Source organism: Dipodomys ordii, unplaced genomic scaffold, assembly GCF_000151885.1.
Source record: "Dipodomys ordii isolate 6190 unplaced genomic scaffold, Dord_2.0 Scaffold37, whole genome shotgun sequence".
Classification (NCBI taxonomy): domain Eukaryota; kingdom Metazoa; phylum Chordata; class Mammalia; order Rodentia; family Heteromyidae; genus Dipodomys; species Dipodomys ordii.
In genome coordinates, this window is record NW_012267253.1 from 1,023,064 (window position 1) to 1,041,292 (window position 18,229).

The 18,229-nt window shown below is 39.9% G+C and overlaps 1 protein-coding gene across 1 annotated transcript in view; it reads left to right on the top strand.

Annotated features, from left to right (window-relative positions):
• Positions 1 to 18,229, top strand: part of Arhgef33 (Rho guanine nucleotide exchange factor (GEF) 33) — a 51,105-nt gene that overhangs the window by 19,207 nt on the left and 13,669 nt on the right. Inside the window, exons 8-12 of the mRNA XM_013017897.1 lie at positions 7,495 to 7,624; positions 12,132 to 12,264; positions 14,551 to 14,634; positions 15,597 to 15,680; positions 17,650 to 17,798. Of these exons, the coding sequence (XP_012873351.1) occupies positions 7,495 to 7,624; positions 12,132 to 12,264; positions 14,551 to 14,634; positions 15,597 to 15,680; positions 17,650 to 17,798 (580 nt within the window). The remainder of the gene's footprint in view (positions 1 to 7,494; positions 7,625 to 12,131; positions 12,265 to 14,550; positions 14,635 to 15,596; positions 15,681 to 17,649; positions 17,799 to 18,229) is intronic.

Sequence of the window (18,229 nt, forward strand, 5' to 3'; positions counted from 1 at the left end):
GAACACAGACTAGAGCTTGGAACCTAAGGGCTAGAATCTTGGTAAGACATATCCAGAGGCTATATGAGATCACTCGATCTCTGGTTGCTTTTGAAGATGAAGTAACTAAAAGCCAAAGGGGTGAAGGACTCAGTAGCAGCCACATGGTTTGGTGGAAGTGTCATCTTCTGGGTGGTCATGACCTTTAGTAATATAGTGCTTTGGGAAAAAAAGAAGTGTGGTGTTGAAGCTTTCTTGAGAGATTTCATTTTTGTTCTCCTTTTCATTAAGACTGGAATCAAGCATACATATAAACTATTGGTCATTTAAGTTTCCTTTTGGGTCATTCTGTATAAAACTGTCTACTTTGGAAAAAGTGTAGGTTATGAACATTAAGGATTTATACAGTGAAGAAAAAGAGTTTTCAAGCCAGCATCTTAGGCCTGTAACCCTAGCTACCTGAAAGGTTGGGAGGATCATAGTTTAAGGCCAGCCTATAGGGAGAAGTTCATGAGATTCCTTCTCCTCAGAGGGAAGCTGTATGTGGTGGTGCATGCCTCCAAAATAGCCTGCAAAAACAGGCTTAGAAGACAGGTTAAATGGTCAGAATACAGCCTGGCAAGTATAAGACCCTGAGTCCAAACCCCAGAAGTGGGGGAAAAAAAGCATAGGATTGTAGCTGGGCATGGTGACTCAAGCCTATAATTCTAGCTACTTGGAAGGCAGATAGTAGGGATCTTAATTTGAAGCTAGTCTAGGCATAAAAGCTTCTAAGATTCTATCTCAAACAATGACTGGGTATGGTGATCTGTGCCTGCCATACCAATGACAAAGGAAGACAGGAGGATCCCAGTCCAGGCTTCTCCGGGCATAAAGGAAGACTCTGTCCTGAAAATAACTCATGCCAAAAGATACTGCTGGAAGTGAGATCATAAAGGCTCAATAGCCATGTGCATATGATCTTATAAAATGATGTTTATCAAAATGAATTCCAAGAAATGGAAACAAGAGGTTATTTTAGTTTTTGTGTTCTTTTGTCTGTTTGTTCATTTTTTCTCTTTTGTCACTGTTTTTGATGTCTGTGCTTTTTGTCTTATATATAACTTTATCTGTTTTGAGGGTAAGGGAAAGCCCAGAAATGGTAGAACAAAGGGTAAACAAATGCAGCAGTGATACTCACTAGACACTATGTTGAAAAGGAACTATACAACTTTTGAGGGAAGAGTTTGGGGAGGGGAGAAACTGTGAGAAAATGAGGGAAGAAGTGACACTGTTCAAAACGAAATGTGCTTGTTACCTATGTAACTATAATTAACACCTCTGTACATCACTTTTACACAGCGCCACTTCCAGTTTTCTGGTGGTTAATTGGAGATAAGTCTCTTGGACTTTCCTGGCCAGGCTGACTTGGAACTGTGATCCTCAGATCTCAGCCTCCTGAGTAGCTAGGATTACAGGCATGAGCCACCATGTCTGGCTAATAATTTTTTTAAAAAAACTTAAAAAAATATACTGGTTGAGTGGCTCCAGTGGTACAGCAATTTATACTCATAAGCATAAAGTCCTGAGTTCAAACCCCAGTATTGAAAGAATCATAAGATTGTAGAGGAAGAAGAAATAAGAAGGAGAAATACATTATTGGTATAAAAGAAATTTAAACTTTTGAACTACTGAATCATTGATGTGGAATCTTCATATCCTAATCTTTTATTAATTGTCTCCTATCAAAGTAGCAGACAGTGCAATTGTTTCTAGCCTCTATTCTTTCTTCTTTTTCCCTTAGAGATAATTTTTTTCCTTTTAACTTTATCATCAAATACTTGAACAATTAAATCATATTAAAAGGTTTATTATGAAAAATAATGGCAAGCTGGGCGCTGGTGGCTCACACCTGTAATCCTAGCTACTCCAGAAGTTGAGATCTGAGGACTGTAGTTTGAAGACAGCTGGACAGGAAAGTCTGTGAGACCCTTATTGCCAATTAACCCTGAGAAGATGAGAAGTGGTGCTGTGGCTCAGAATGGTAGAGCACTAGCTTTGAGCAAAAAAGCTCAAGGTCAACACCCAAGCCCTGAGTTCAAGTCCCATGACCAACCAACCCCGCCCCCCCCAAAAAAAACATAAAAAGCAACCATTTCAGTCTTTTGACAGTTTCTTCCACATTTTAGGGGGAAAATGATGTCACTAAGTATTTTTGATGTCACTATTTTTTATTTTATTTTTTTGTCAGTTGTAGGGCCTGAAGTCTGGGCCTGTGCACTGTCCCTCAGCTTTTCAGCTCAAGGCTAGCATTCTACCCCTTGAGCTATAGCGCCACTTCCGGCTTTTCCTGCTTATGTTGTGCTAAGGAATCGAACCCAGGGCCTCATGCATGCGAGACAAGCACTCTGCCACTGAGCCACCTTACCAGCCCAATGCCACTATTTTTTAAACAGTATTTTACTGAGAGTTTTTTTTAATTTAATTTAATTTTATTTGTGAACATACTGTACAGAGGGGTTACAATTACATGGGCAGGATAATGCGTACATTTCTTACCAAGCATTGCAGCCTCCTCCTTTGGTTTACCCTTCACATCCCTTCCCAGCCTCCCCCCTCCCACCCAATCCCAATCTTTCTCCTTCCCCCCCCTCCCCACCGACGTTGTAAAGCTTGTTTTGGACATGACAACTTGTACTTCTCATTGTTGCAACAGGTCCACCTGTATCCTTAAACAACTGGTTTTTCCCCATCTCCTCCACAAGTTATACTGACATCAAATATAGTGAAAGCAGGGGTTATACTGTGGGGGAGGGACATACAAAGCAACAAAGAGATAATCTTATGTGTTCAAAACACATGCTTAAAAGAAAAAAACATTAAGATATATATCTAAGGGTTCATTTTCCTGACATTACATTATCTGACCTTTTCCGCTTGACTCATAGATATACTAGATATTGCAAATAAGGGAAACCATGGGACCTGTGTTTCTTTGGGCCTGGCTTACTTCACTTAATATAATTTTTTCCAAGTTTTTCCATTTCCTAACAAATGGGGCAATGTCATTCTTTCTGATGGAGACATAGAATTCCATTGTGTACATATACCACATTTTCTTGATCCATTCATCTACTGAGGGGCATCTGGGTTGGTTCCATATCTTAGCTATGGTAAATAATGCTGCAATAAACATAGTTGTGCTGGTAGCTTTAGTGTGGTCTTGTTTGTAAACATTTGGGTAAATGCCCAAAAGTGGGATTGCTGGGTCATAGGGGAGTTCTATGTGAAGTCTTTTGAGGAACCTCCATACTTCTTTCCAAAGTGGTTGAACAAGTTTACAATCCCACCAACAATGAAGTAAGGTTCCTTTCTGTCCACATCCCCTCCAGCATCTGTTGTTGTTAGAGTTCTTGATTTTTGCCCTTCTAACTGGAGTGAGGTGATATCTCAATGTTGTTTTGATTTGCATTTCTTTTATGGCTAGGGTTGTTGAGCATTTCTTCATGTGTCTATTGGCCATCCTTCTTTCTTCTTCAGAGAAGTTTCTCTTTAAGTCTTTAGCCCACTTATTTATTGGGCAGTTGTTTCTTTGGGGATTTGTTGTTGGGGGGTTTAATTTTTTGAGTTCCAAGTATATTTTAGATATGAGACCCTTGTCCGTTGTATGGCTAGTAAAGATCTTCTCCCAATCGTGGGCTTTCTATTGATCTTGCTAGCTATGTCATTTGCCCTGCAGAAGCTCTGCAACTTTATGCAATCCCATTTGTCCAACCTTTCTTTGATTTGTTGTGTTTCTGGGTCTCTATTCAAAAAATTTCGGCCTGAGCCAAGGAGACCTAGGGTTTCTCCTATTCCATCCTATAATGTTTTCAGAGTGTCTGCTTTGACTTCAAGGTCTTTGATCCATTTGGAGTTGATTCTGGTGCAGGGTGATATATAAGGATCTAGCTTTAGTTTTCTACATGTAGTTAACCAATTTTGCCAGCACCATTGAAGAGGCTGTCTTTCTTCCATTCTATTGTTTTAGCTCCCTTATCGAAGATTAGATGGCTATAGGTCTGTAGGTTCATTTCTGGGTTTTCAATTCTATTTCATTGGTCCTGAGGTCTGTTCTTATGCCAATACTTTACTGAGAGTTTTACTGAGAGTTTAATTTACCTAATATTCACAGAATTCAAAGTATACACTTAAGCTTATTGGATTTTTGGTTTTTGTAGGTGTTTTTTTTTCGTCAGTGCTGGGGCTTTAACTCAAGGCCTGGCCACTGTTCCTGAACTTCTTTTGCTCAAGGCTAGTACTCTACCACTTAAGCCACAGCACTGCTTCTGGCTCTTTCTGTTTATGTGGTACTAAGGAATTGAAGCCCTGCTTGCTAGGCAAGCACTCTACCACTAAGCCATATTCCCAGCCCCTTATTGGTGTTTCACAAAGGAGTATCTGGAATATCTACTGTATCACTCCTCTAGGTCATTATCACTCCCCCAGGTCAATATCAACCTAAAGAATGATTATTGGGTTTTCAAATGCCATAAATTAGTCTTGGCAGTTCTTGAATTTCATATGCATGAAATATAGTATGTATTCTTTTGTGTCTGGATACTTTCTTTCAACAAACGTGTATTTCTGAGATTCTTCCATATTGTTGCATGTAATTCGTTTGCTAGTTCATTTCTTTTTATTTAGCACATTTAAGCAACATTCATTCTCCTCTGATATTTACATTATTTTCAGCTTGAGGATATTATGAACAAAACTGCTATGAATACTCATGTCTTTGAATACTAATATGTATTTTAAGTGTATGCCTCTTGTATGTATACTTAGTCATGAAATCTCTAGGTTATAATTTAAGATTACATTTAAGAGAAAATTTAAGGGAATTTTCCAAAGTGTTTTTGATAATTTTATACTCCCACCAACAATGTATGAGAGTTCTTGTTACTTGGCATGGACAGGCATTTTAATTTTAACCATTCTCCTGGGTGTGTGCTGCTATCATATTGTAGTTTAAATGTGCACTTTCTAGATAGTATGGATTTGGCACATCTTTTACTCATGTGCATATTGGTTATTGATAGATCTTCTCCTATAAAATCCTTTGCCCAATCTTTAAACTAGGTTTTCTTGCAAGGCAAGCGCTCTACCACCAAGCCACCTTCTCAGCCCCAAAACTAGGTTTTCTTTTTACTGTTTGTAGAAATTAACAAACATATTCTAGAAAGCTGTTTTTAAACATGTATTATTGACAGTACTTTATTCCAGTGTATGTGTGTGGCTTGTCTTTTGATGAACAGAAGTTTAAAACCTTAAACAAGTTCCTTTTGCCAATTTTAAACTTTTAAAGTAGCTTATGTGTACTCTCAAGATTACATAGACATTTTCATACATTTTTGTATAAAATCTTTATAGTTAAGCTTTTCTATTGAATACGTTTTGATGTATGGTGTGAGGAAGGGGTCCAGTTTCATTTTTTCCCAGGTGACTCTCTGGTTGCCTCAGCATTGTTTACTGTCAATACTTTCCCTTTCCTGTTCATTTGCATTGGGGAAAATAGAGTGATCTTACATGGATGGGTGAGTCTAATTCTAGACTCTATATTTTTGTATTCCAATTATCAGAGAATTGTCATCTTGACAGAATTATCTTCCAGTTAAAGAACATGGTATTTCTGTTCTTCTTATGTTTTCTATTCATACAGATCTTGAAATTTTTCCGAACAATGTAACAAAAGCTCTATCATTTGTATTTTCTTTAACTCATTTGCCCCAGGGACCTGTCATCCACTCCACTGTCTTAGCACACTGCCATCATCATTCTAGGACTTCCCGTCCTCCTAGATGCTTCCTTCATATTTTTCTTATATTAGAATCCTGTTTTGTTACTGATACTGTTTTTGTTTATCTTAAGTATCCTTAGTACCTTAATCTACTCCTTACTTTGGCAGAACAAATCATCTAGTCGTTTTACACATCCTTGACCAATAATTTGTCTTGATAGAAGCTACTGTTTCTGCCTTTTTTCTTTTTAATTTTTAAGTCTTATTGTTTATGGTAGTGGGGTTTAAATCCAGGACTTCACATTTGGTAGGCAGGCAAATCCTAAGGCATATCCTGAGTGTCTATCTTGTCTCCCTATGTTTTTCTTTCTCTGTTTCTGTCTCTCCTATCTGTACTTCTCGTTTTCCTACTTTTTTCCTCTCTACTTTTTCTTCCTACACTTTTTCTCTACTTTTCTCATTCCTATCTCTTTTAATTTATATCTATGCTTCAAAATTTCTTCTTAAAAAAAATCATTCTTTTTGCCTGGTGACCATGGCTGATGCCTGTAATCTTAGCTACTCAGGAAGCTGAGATCTGAGGATTGTGGTTCAAAGCTAGCCTGGGCAGAAAAATCCAGGAGATTTCTCTACAATTAATCACCTACAAGTCAGAAAGTAGAGCTGTGGTTCAAGTGATAGAGTGCCAGCTTTACGCAAAAAAGCTAAAGGATAGTGCCCAGGCCCACATACACAAAACAACAAAATCCCACTTCCTTTCTTTTTTAAATAGCATCCTGCAATTGTTAAATAATGATTACTTTCCTCATCTTTCTGGGAATATTAATTCTAAGATTAAAAAAAAGTTTTCATTTATTTTCTGCAGTATCTAAAAAGATAAGCTAGTCAGGGAGCAAACTGACTTCTTTGGTGGGTCCTGCTTTATGTTCCTGTCTGAGGGTCTTTTTCTTTGGGCAGTTCAGTCAACAAGTGGAAAACCTTCCAGCCTCCTTCATGGAGTGCTTCATCTTGGCTGCCCACATGCTGGAACCTGCTGGAAGGGAAAGAGGGCCCTGAGCATCGAGCTGTTCAGAAAACAAAGCTTCTTTGAATTCCCTTGTTTCCAGGCTATCATTACAACCTTGACTTCTACTGGGCCTGAAGTCTTTACTGCACATCCTATCCCTTCCTTCTGTAGTTTCTCTTTCTTATATTCTTTGATAGAAATGAGGAAAACATCTGGCAGGGAGAACATTCCATTGCACCTTATATAAACTTAAAAATTTTTTTTTTTATTGTTCGTGGGACTTGAACCCTGGGCCTGGGTGCTGTCCCTCAGCTCTTCAACTCAAGGCTAGTACTCTACCACTTGAGCCACAGCTCCACTTCCAGCTTTTTTCTGATTATCTGGTGCTGAGGAATAAAACCCAGGGCCTCATGCATGCAAGGCAAGCACTCTACCATTGAGCCTCCTTCCCAGCCCCAGTACCTTATATAGACTTTTCGCCATTTTACTTGTTTCTAGCATTACCCTTATTTGCATGGTATTTGTTTCTCCAGACCTTTAGATGGTAGTGGATGCCCTGCTCAGTAAGCAGGGACAATAACATTTTGTGTCTTTGGACCTGCTGAATGAATTAGTATGCTTCCATTTGTTTTCTTTTTACTATTTGTTGTCTTTTTACTACTCTCAATATCTTTTGATTGTTTTCTATTTTTTTTCCACAAGATTTGGGGAAGAAGTTAACAAAAATTCCCTTTCTGGTTTATTCTTAAAGCTAAAAGACAAACTGTGGCTCTAGAACTGCTTGAATCTGAAAGAAAATATGTCATTAATATCTCTCTGATCCTGAAGATTAAGGCAACATTCCAGGGGTCCGATGGAAAGAGGAATTCCAAAGAGAGAAGGTATCCATCCATTTATTGCCTTTGCTTTTCAGGGTGATTTGGACATAAGGTAAGTTGTTCACTGTTTCCATTTGGGGGATTCTGTGGCTTATAAAAGGTTGCAGAAATAGTCTTTGAAAAGAAAATAGACAGTGATGACAAGTAACCCATCATGTCTCAAAGTGAGATTCTCAGCAAGTAAGAAAATCAGTGTAGTCTTCTGGGCCTTCAGGGACTAGAGGGCCCCTGTGAGTCTTCTGCACAGCCCCATGGGCCACAGGACAGGTCTCACAAAGGTACAAGGGAATAGAGATAGCAGAGATCTGAAAAACTGAGTGTACTAAGTGGCCATTCCATAATAACTCAGCACTAGTCTGACCCCATGTGTATGTGGGTGTATGTGTAAGAGAGACACAGAAAGAGAAAGGCAGAAAGACACAGAAAGGCAGAGAGCTTCTACTGGGTAGATAGTACATTATACAAGCATTCTAACCCTAGTGTCACCATACTCTTCCCTCTGTACCTGCTCACAGTTGCTTCCCTCTATATTTGGAGAAAGCATGAAGGATAAAAGGCTTGGTGGTGTACACCTGAAATCCTAGCTACTCAAGACGCTGAGATCTGAGGATTGTGGTTCAAAGAACAGACAGGAAAGTCTATGATACTCTTTTTTTCCAATTAAACAGCCAAAAGCTAGAAGTGGAGCTGTGGCTCAGGTGATAGATCACTAACCTTAAGCAAAAAAGCTCAGGGAAGCTAAGCACCAGTTGCTTACGCCTGTCATGCTAGCTCCTCAGCAGGCTGAGATCTGAGGATCCTAGTTCAAACCAGCCCAGGTGGGAAAGTCTGTGAGACTCTTACCTGCAATTAATCACAGAGAAAGTCAGAAGTGGTACTGTGGCTCATGTGGTAGTATGCTAGCCTTGAGCAAAAGGAGCTCAGGGAATAGTGCCCAGGCCCAGAGTTCAAGCACCAAGATAGACAAACCAAAAAGAGAGAGAGAGAAATTTACTAATGCAGTAATTGAGAATAACTGAGGAAAAGACCAAATGAATGGCAAGTGTGGATTATGTAGCAGTATTACTATAAATATTCCCGTAGATAATATACTCGGATGGTTCATAGATTATGATTCTACTTTGCGAAGCCTCTAATTATATTTTTCTGCTCCTTACTATTCCCCTAAACTTACTTGATTTTGTAGCCAAAACACATGCTCCCCCTACTCTAAATGCCTGAGGTGAGGGAACATTTCCTGACAGACTTGTGAATGTCTTGAATATTTTTTTTTTGGGTCCGGTCGAGGGCCTGAACTCTGGGCCTGGGCGCTGTCCTTCAGCTCTTCAGCCAAGGTGAGTGCTCTACCACTTGAGCCACAGGGCCACTTCCAGCTTTTTTTTTTTTGCTTATGTGGTGCTGGGGAATCGAACCCAGGGCCTCAGGCATGCAAGGCAAGTGCTCTACCACTGAGCCACCTTCCCAGCCCTGTCTTGAATATTTTAAAGAACTATTTTCTTGCAAAATTGAGGTAAGTCAAATATAGAGCAAAAAGGGGAACACAACACAAAGCTATGACCAATAGAGGCTTTGGGCTGGGCTTCATTTTCTCCCAGTGGTCACACAGATTCTCACTGTTGGTTTTCCCCTTCCGGATTCCAATACAACCACCCAGCTGCTCTTCAGGATCTGGGAAGTTTCTGAACTCTGGCCTTCCTCCTTTTTTTTGCTGTTGCCAAATACTCATTCAATTTATATTAATTAAATCTAAAAGCACGTCTACCTTTTGGATGAATAGCTTTGCTTCATGTCTAAGCAGCCTCTCTTCCTAGTTTCTGTACATGTGGGGAGCTAGGGCATAAATGGGAAAGGAGAAAGAGAATTGTGTACACTTTGGAACATAGTAACCAGGCTCCATGCTAGACCCATGATCTATAACTTCATGAACTCTTCACCAGAATTGAGGCTAGCAGTGTAGCTCAATGGTAAAGTACTTCCCTACCATGTGTGAGGCTCTTGGTTCTAACCCCAGCACTGGATAAAAAAGATCTCCAGAAAGCTATGATTTATGCCTTGTAGACGAAGACACTAAGATCTGGAAGTTTAAAACCACATTGCCAATTTTCAATTTGCCAAAGAACATACTATAGGACATTGCTTTTCTTGGAACGTCTGCTTTTCTGCAGTAGTTCATGTGAGCACTAGCCTTCCCCAACTGCACTGTGAAATCTGTTACCCCAATGGGCAGTCCAGAAGGATGTTGGTGTCAGTTCTCCAACTGTGTAAATGCATTGGTCACAGTATAGTAGAAGACATTCTAGAAGTATTCTAGAAAGAAAGAGGGAGACAAACAAAAGATACAATCCAAAACACAGCTGAATTCATATAAACAATTCATCCCAAAATCAGATCTCACCATGGTAGTCTGAATACATTGTCTTACACATGAATATTACCAAGTCATTCTTAGTCTCTGAGTGGGCAAAACTTTTCCACCTAGGTCTTCTGTTTATGCAATGTTTAGATCTTACATTGTTTTCATTTGTGCTTTTCTCCTTCATTTGGTGGTCTTTTGCCAGTTTCTGTGTCTCTCAGTCACTTCTTTGAATTCCTCTGCAATCTGGATGGGGATTACTTAGGTCTTCCAAACCCACCACTCCATCTGTAAGAGCTCAGATCAGGAGGTTCTATCCTCTGGTGTTTAAGAACTGCTAGGTTTGCCTGTGTGGAGACTCATGGAAAATGAAGGAGATGGAATAGAATGGAACACGAGAGTAGAAGATTTCTTGTATTTTTTCACAGAGAAGCTCACAAGCCTAGTCTTGTGTTTTCTCTTCCTTGTGCTACAGCTACAGTCTTGGTTTGCTTAGAAATAATTTTACAAAAACCTCTTCTCATTCTAGTGTCCTATTTTCTAGCAAAGGTTAGTGGAGCTTGAACTTAGGGCCTCGTGTTCTTGCTTGGTTTTTCTGCTCAAAGCTGGAACTCTATCACTTGAGCTACACCTCCATTTCCTGTTTTTTTTTTGCTGACTGATTGGAAATAAGAGTCTCGTGGACTTTCCTACCTAGGCTGGCTTTGAACCTTGATCCACAGATCTCAGCCTCCATGAGTAGTTAGGAAACAGATGTGAGCTACCAGTATCTGGCTGGCTATGGCTTTATGCTGGTTAAATTTGCTGCATGGGAAGCACAAGGAACCTACTTTCAGTTTTCCTGAGCTGCCTAGTTATAGCTCAAATTCTTGCTGTAGCTGAGAAAAACTTTGTGCCGTTTCTTCTTTCCTTATTATTTTTTTGTTGGTTGTGGGGCCTGAACTCTGGGCCTGGGTGCTGTCCCTCAGCTTTTCAGCTCAAGGCTAGAACTCTACCACTTGAGCCACAGCTCCACTTCCAGCTTTTTCTGCTTATGTGGTGATGAGGAATTGAACCCAGGGCCTCATGCATGCAAGGCAAGCACTCTATCACTGAGCCACCTTCCCAGCCCTTCTTTCCTTATTCTTTTTTTTTGGGGGGGGGGAGTACGGTCGTGAGGCCTGAACTCTGGGCCTGGGTGCTGTCCCTCAGCTCTTCAGCTCAAGGCTAGTGCTCTACCACTTGAGCCACAGCTCCACTTCCGGCTTTTTTTCTTTTTGCTTATGTGGTGCAGGGGAATCGAACCAGAGCCCCATGCATGCAAGGCAAGCGCTCTACCACTGAGCCACCTTGCCAGCCTTTTCCTTATTCTTATAGTGCTTTGACTGCCCCACTCTTCTCCAGCTAGGTTCCCTTCTTCCTCCTATGATTCCCTTTTCTATTTCTCCTCTTCACCACACCCTTCTCTAACTTTTCTCTTTCTTCTTTATTTTCTCAGAAAAATGGAGACATACAAAAAGGCAGAAGAGAAAGGCTTGGGGTAGGAAAGAAGACTTGGAGTAGGAAAGGGGTTCAAGCTCCACAGAGTCGCAGACCAGCTCTGTTCTATAATGCCTCCAGGCAAGACTGTCCTTGCCCATGATGCCTCCCCAGTAACGAAAAGGGAAAGGGGAACCCTTTCTGATGTCCAACTCCCTATGCTTTGAGTTTTCAGCTTTAAACACATTTTCCTCCTTACTCAACTAGCAATCTCCTACCCAGGAGCTAAGAATAACCAAGTGCCACTTTAGGTGCTGTCATTTATGGCATGAAGTGGAATAGATCATTTGCCCATCAAATTAGAATTAGTTTTAAAACACTGAAAAATATTTCCTTTAGCATTTCCACTAGTTTCAGAGTAATCAAGAGTGTATCCAGTTGGGTTTGAAAAGGTCATTTGAGTGATGTGTTCTTTACATTTTGTTCAATACATAACCACGTGGGGGTCATCAGTAAAGGGGTCTCCGCAGTTCATGTATTTCAGCTATGTGGTCTCAGACTGTCTTTAGGTATTCTAAATTCAGATCCATGATTCAGAGTATTTTGATTGAGTGTAAAGAATGGGAACTGCTGCATTTATTCCTGAAGAGTCTTCTTTTCTACAGCTGGTATGTGTGATTCTCTCTGTTCTGTTTCAAGCCTCTTCCCTGGCTCTTTACGATATCTTGTCCAGCAGCATCTAGATTTGCTCCATGCACTGCAGGAAAGGGTCCTGAAGTGGCCACGCCAAGGAGTCCTTGGAGATTTATTCCTTAAGTTAACAAATGATGAGGTAAGGTGTTGTCTCCCTCTGTCAGCTTTGTACAGATCTGTGTTGTACTCGTCTTTTAATGAGGAATTTAGACAGGGAATTTCAGAGCTAGGAGAACCCTGATAGGTTGTCTGACCTCTCCATTCTAGTTCATGGTATAACTTTTCTATCTCAGAGAGATGGAAAGGCATTGATGAAACCACCCAGCTTGCTAAATAGTTGGATATCTATGAAAGAAATGCAGGTAAGTCTTCCAACTAACAGTGCATAACTTAAAAACTATAACTGCCTCCAATGAAATGTATGTTTGTATGTATATGTTTATATATATATATATATATATATATATATGGGGGGGCAACTGTACCATTATGCATATATCCATCCATCCATCCATCCATATCAAATAAATATTCAAGGATTTGTGTATATGTATCTTCACATATAGTTTTTGTCCTTCAGAGGTTCTTAGAATACTAGGGCATGAGCTCAAGGCCTTGTGTTTGTTAGGCAGGTGCTCTGTTACTGAGCCATGCCATCAACCCTCAAAGATTTTTTAAAAATATATGATAAATGGCTATTTGTCCTAAATGTCTCTTTTTTTTTTACTTCCTTTATTTATTTTTTGTCAGTTACAGGGCTTGAACTCAGGGCCTGGGTGCTGTCCCTGAACTTTTTTGCTCAAGGTTAGCATTCTACCATTTTGAGCCACAGCACCACTTCTAGTTGTCTGATGGTTAATTGAAGTCTCATGGGCTTTTCTGCCCAGACTGGCTTTGAACTCTGATCCTCAGACCTCAGCCTCCAGTGTAGGTAGGATTACAGGTGTGAGCCACTGACACCCAGCTAAGGGTGCTAAATTTTGAAATCTCTATAATGTTCTGAAAGAAAATAGGATCCAGGCCTGAAGTTTAAAACTCAGATGTCGGGGCTGGGAAGGTAGCTCAGTGGTAGAGTGCTTGCCCTGCATGCATGAGGCCCTGGGTTCGATTCCTCAGCACCACTTAAGCAGAACAAGCCAGATGTGACTGTGGCTCAGTGGTAGAGCACTAGCCTTGAGCTGAAGAGCTGAGGGACAGGGCCCAGGCCCAGAGTTCAGGCCCCAGGACAAAAAAGAAAACAAAAAACAAAAAAACTCAGTTGTCTACAGGCCCAGATAGTGCCATTCATAAATGAAGTGAAATGAATGTAATGCAACATGGTGTGGTAGGGACTGGACCAAAGTGGAGGAGATGCATTTTGCTACAGGAAACAGCTACTCAGATTTATTCAATTATCATTGGGGAAAAAAGAACCAGAGTTGCCAGGTCTATTATTTTAAGGGAAGTCTAAAATCCAAAATATTGTATAACATTTTGTTTTTTAAATACTGTGTGGGCTAATTTAAATGAGCCAGGCATAGTGACTCATGCTGTTAATCCTCGCTACTCAGGAGGATGAAATCTGAGGATTGTATTTCAAAGCCAGCCCCAGCAGGAAAGTCCATGAGACTCTTATCTCCAATTAATCACCAAAAATGCCAGAATTGGTGCTGAGGCACAAGTAGTAGAGCGCTAGCATTGAGCATAAAAGCCCAGAGATAGTGCCAGGCTCTGAGTTCAAGTGTTAGGCCCTGAGTTGGAGCTCCAGGACCAGTATCAAAAAAAATTTAAATATGTGTATGTGGACTAATTAAAATAGATCTACAGATCTGTGTATCAGTGTCTCAACTGCAGATAAAAATACAAAGTTGCCAAATGGTTCCTTGAATACAAGAGTCGATAGTGCAATCCTTCTAATATCAATTTTACTCATTTGTATGCAGCATGCTTTACAGAACTAAAAATTATGGTAGCTTTGGGGATATAACTTTGGAAAATATAAATTGTTTTCCTGAGGGGAAATCACATAGGTGAATATGCAATTAATTGAAATGTGCAGTCAGTTGAAATCATTGAGAACTTCTCATCTAGATAATATAGTTTGATCACATTTGTATGTAGATGATCGAAGCAAAAAGGAAGTACGACAACTATTCACTTTTATCATTTAACAATTTAAAAAATCTATTTTTTAACTTACATGACCCTCAGTCCTCTCATGGTTTATTATTCCATTTTCTGTCATTACTATATAAGTATTGAGTTTTGGTTCCCAGCTTAAAGTAGTATTTATCTTAAAACTGAAAAAAATATGGATAAAATCTTCAAAAGATAGTAAAGGGCACATTAAATGAACAATTAAAATAGTAATTTTCATTTTCCATATAAAAATATAGTCATTCCTGATTTCAGGTTCTCACCACGAATTTTTGTGTTTGTTTTAAAGAATAATTTCTTAGATTACTATGTTGCCTACCTGAGGGACTTGCCTGAGTGCATCTCATTGGTTCACGTTGTTGTTCTGAAGGAGGTAAGTTAACCATGTTGGTGACATCTTTTGCTTATATATCATCTACGTGGCATTGCGCTCCACACTGCCAACACAGCATGCACACTCTGAGCTTGTTTTTCAGGCTGAGGAATGGCTTGAACGAAGTGTCTGGTACCTTCCTTGGGATTAAAAGAGGCCACTCAAGAATCAGTATCTTTCCTTTGGTTTTCCCCCCTGCTTTTCTGACCCTGTTTCACTACACTGGAACTATAGACAGAGTAATAGGTCTTCTTAGCAGAGCTCTTCAGGCTTGTCTGATGTGTGTCCATGCATGTGTACACCCATGTGCACACTCATGTTCAAAAGGTATGAATCTCAATATTAAATTATTCTTTATGAGTTTATAAGATCATAAAAGTGTTGGCTTTAAGCATTTCCACCACAGTGATACATTATGTCTTGAGCAAGCATGTGTCTATATACAACAAATTCAGTTATTCTGGATCATAGGGAAAAACATAATCAGAAGCGCCGAAGCTGACAGAGATGAGGGGCGCTATCTGATTTTCTACTTCAATCCCCTTCCTTCTGCTACTTCCAACCTAATGTAATGCTACTACATGTTAGCATTCAGCCGTATCTGGGAAAGGGGAAGAGCAAGGGAAAGAAGGGGGGGAGGGAAAGGTAGAGGAGAAGGTGGCACACAGAGAAAGTTCAGTGTGGTTTCTGTAGAGACGATCAGTTTCTAATCATATTCCTTTTCCCTCTCTCATAAGGCTCTCAGTCACCCTTATTCAGCGCTTCTATCTAGCATGATAGGGGTGAGGAAGTAAGAGGTAGTAAAGGGAAATCAGGGTGGATTCAAAAGTATGTATGTGATACACTCCTGCTGGACATGTCCCTGCACACGTGCCCTGGACAATGAGAAATCTGGTGGGATGGCTACGGGTTCTGCTGCCAGAGCTGGAGAGATGCTGAGAGCGACTCTACCTTTCTTTCAGGGTGATGAAGAGATTAAATCCGACATCTACACACTGTTTTTTCACATAGTCCAGCGCATTCCAGAATATCTGATACATCTGCAGGTAGGCATGGGGGCAAACCACAAATGAATTCTCATATCCAGCTATTATTTCTAGCTCCCAACTTAAATATACTATAAATGTGCAAGTAATTATTAATAATTCTTGGCAATATTTACATGGCCTAGATTGCTATGATTACCTCATACCTTTTCATATGCTAGGATATGAACTAAAAATCCCTAGCTCCCAAACTTTTGACTCATGATATATATATATATATATTTGCCAGCATCTTTGGCAGTCTAGAATCTTTCTGTAACCACTCCTGCTAGATTCTAAGTGCCTTGTTCAGCCCCTGCCTCTTTGGTTCTACAGCCATCTAAACGTCATCCATTAACATCTAAATTGCTATTTTACCTTCCCTACTGAACTGCTATCCTGCTAATTCTCACTTGGCTTGGCTTGGGTCCAAGGTTCTATTACGGAATTCTCACACTTTATGCCACAGAAGAGTCATGAACCTGATGAGCTGACCTTTTCACACCATTTTCCCACAGGGCTTGTGACATCATGGAGGAAGCTGAGACTCTACAACCTCTTGTTAGACTCTCTTCTTCCCATGAGCTGTTCTGATTTATTTGCTGACTGATCTTCTTTAGTAATTCAGGGAAAAAATCTTAGAAGTGCTTGTGATTAGTCTCAGCTAGAAGTAGCCTGATATCATCAGTATTGGCATTTTCAACTGTATATGGCTGTAGGTTATCATAATAATCTTTTCAATAATGCCATTATATAAGTATTGTTACTGCCATTTTAGGTTAGGATATGGAAGAACAAAGATGTTAAGTATATAAGTTTATAACTTATATAAGTTTATAGTTATGCCCAAGTTTATAACTATAAAAAACTAGCACTGAAGCCTAGGATTTGTAAGAAGTATAGCATGGTAGGGTAAAGAAGCCTGGGTAGTATCATCTAATTTGTGTTAAAATCCTTCCTCTACTATTTACTAGGCTGATGACCTAATGAAAACCAATTGTTAGTCAATTTCCATATTTGTCAGAGTTAGTGACTTGTTAACTGGGTAGTGGTAAAATCTAAATGGAATTATTTACGTAAAAGGACTAAGTATTCGGCAAATAAATATTAGCTTTCTCAAATCCAAATGACATGCATATCCTTCACAGCCTAGTAAGCATCTTAGTCTTTTTTTGTGTGTTACTATAATAAAATATCTGAAGCTGAGAACTTAGAGGTTTATTTTAGCTTATGTCTTAGGAGGCCCAAGAGCATAATGCTTCGGGTATGGGCCTTTGACAGATAAGGTCACAATGTGTGAGTGTGTATAAAAGGGACATGTTATCTGATATGAGATAGGAAGCAAGAGAGAAGGGAGTGCTTAGCTTGTTATTTTATAATTCACTCTCACAGGAATCCAGTGCACATACTAGCATTAATTCCTTAAAGAAGGTGGCCATCATTCAACTATCCCTCAGAGCTACTCTCCTGCCTTTAAATAAGTTCCAGAATCTTTTAAATATCATTAAATTTTAGGTCAAACTTTCAGTACAAGAGTGTTTAGGAGACAAACCATAATCTGAACCACACAACAGGCATTGTAGAAGGAGGGGCCTCCAACCTGGGTTTGATCACCACAACTCACCTGCTACCAATCCCCACCTGTCTTGATACCTGATGTTGTCATCATTGAATTGAGGCATTGCTTACAGGCAGTAATTGTTCGAATGACTCTACTACTCCAGATATTAGAAGCTCCTCCTAACATTTCAGATGGAATTATTTTATATTCCCATCCAACTCAAACACAAACTGTAATGACTCACTTTTGCCTTGGCCAGAGAACAGCAAGTTTGACATGTTAGTTTATTAAATGGGCCATATGGACCGTTAGTTGTTTTGATTAAAGAGCTACCAAATTTACAACATATGTCAAAATAAGATGCAGAAGAAATAAAGCAATTTTTCATTCTAATTAATGCACTGTCATTACCTCTTTCTCTCCATCCAGAATGTTCTGAAGTTCACAGAGCAGGAACATCCTGACTATTACCTACTACTGGTGTGTGTTCAGCGCCTTCGAGTATTTATCTCACACTACACTCTACTGTTTCAATGCAATGAGGATTTGCTTATTCAGAAGCGGAAAAAGCTCAAGAAGTAAGATTCTGGTGGTGCAGTATAGAGGGTTTTGCAAAGATTCTGAGGTGATAGAGACCACTTAATTTGGGTATCTGTCACAAGTAACTGCATTGTATGAGTGGCTGAAATGCAAGGGAGAAGGGGGAGGAGAGGTGGCCAGACTAGCTACAGGAGGGAGACATCTACCACCTGGTGGAAATTAGAAAAAAAAGCACTCCACTCGAAGGTACCCTATTATAACCACCTCAAAAATAGCTTAGTTTTGCCAGGCGCTGGTGGCTCACGCCTGTAATCCTAGCTACTCAGGAGGTTGAGATCTGAGGATCACGGTTCAAAGCCAGCCCAGGCAGGAGAGAACGTGAGACTCCTATCTCCAATAAACCACCAGAAAACTGGAAGTGGCGCTGTGGCTCAAGTGGTAGAGCGCTCGCCTTGAGCTGAAGAGCTGA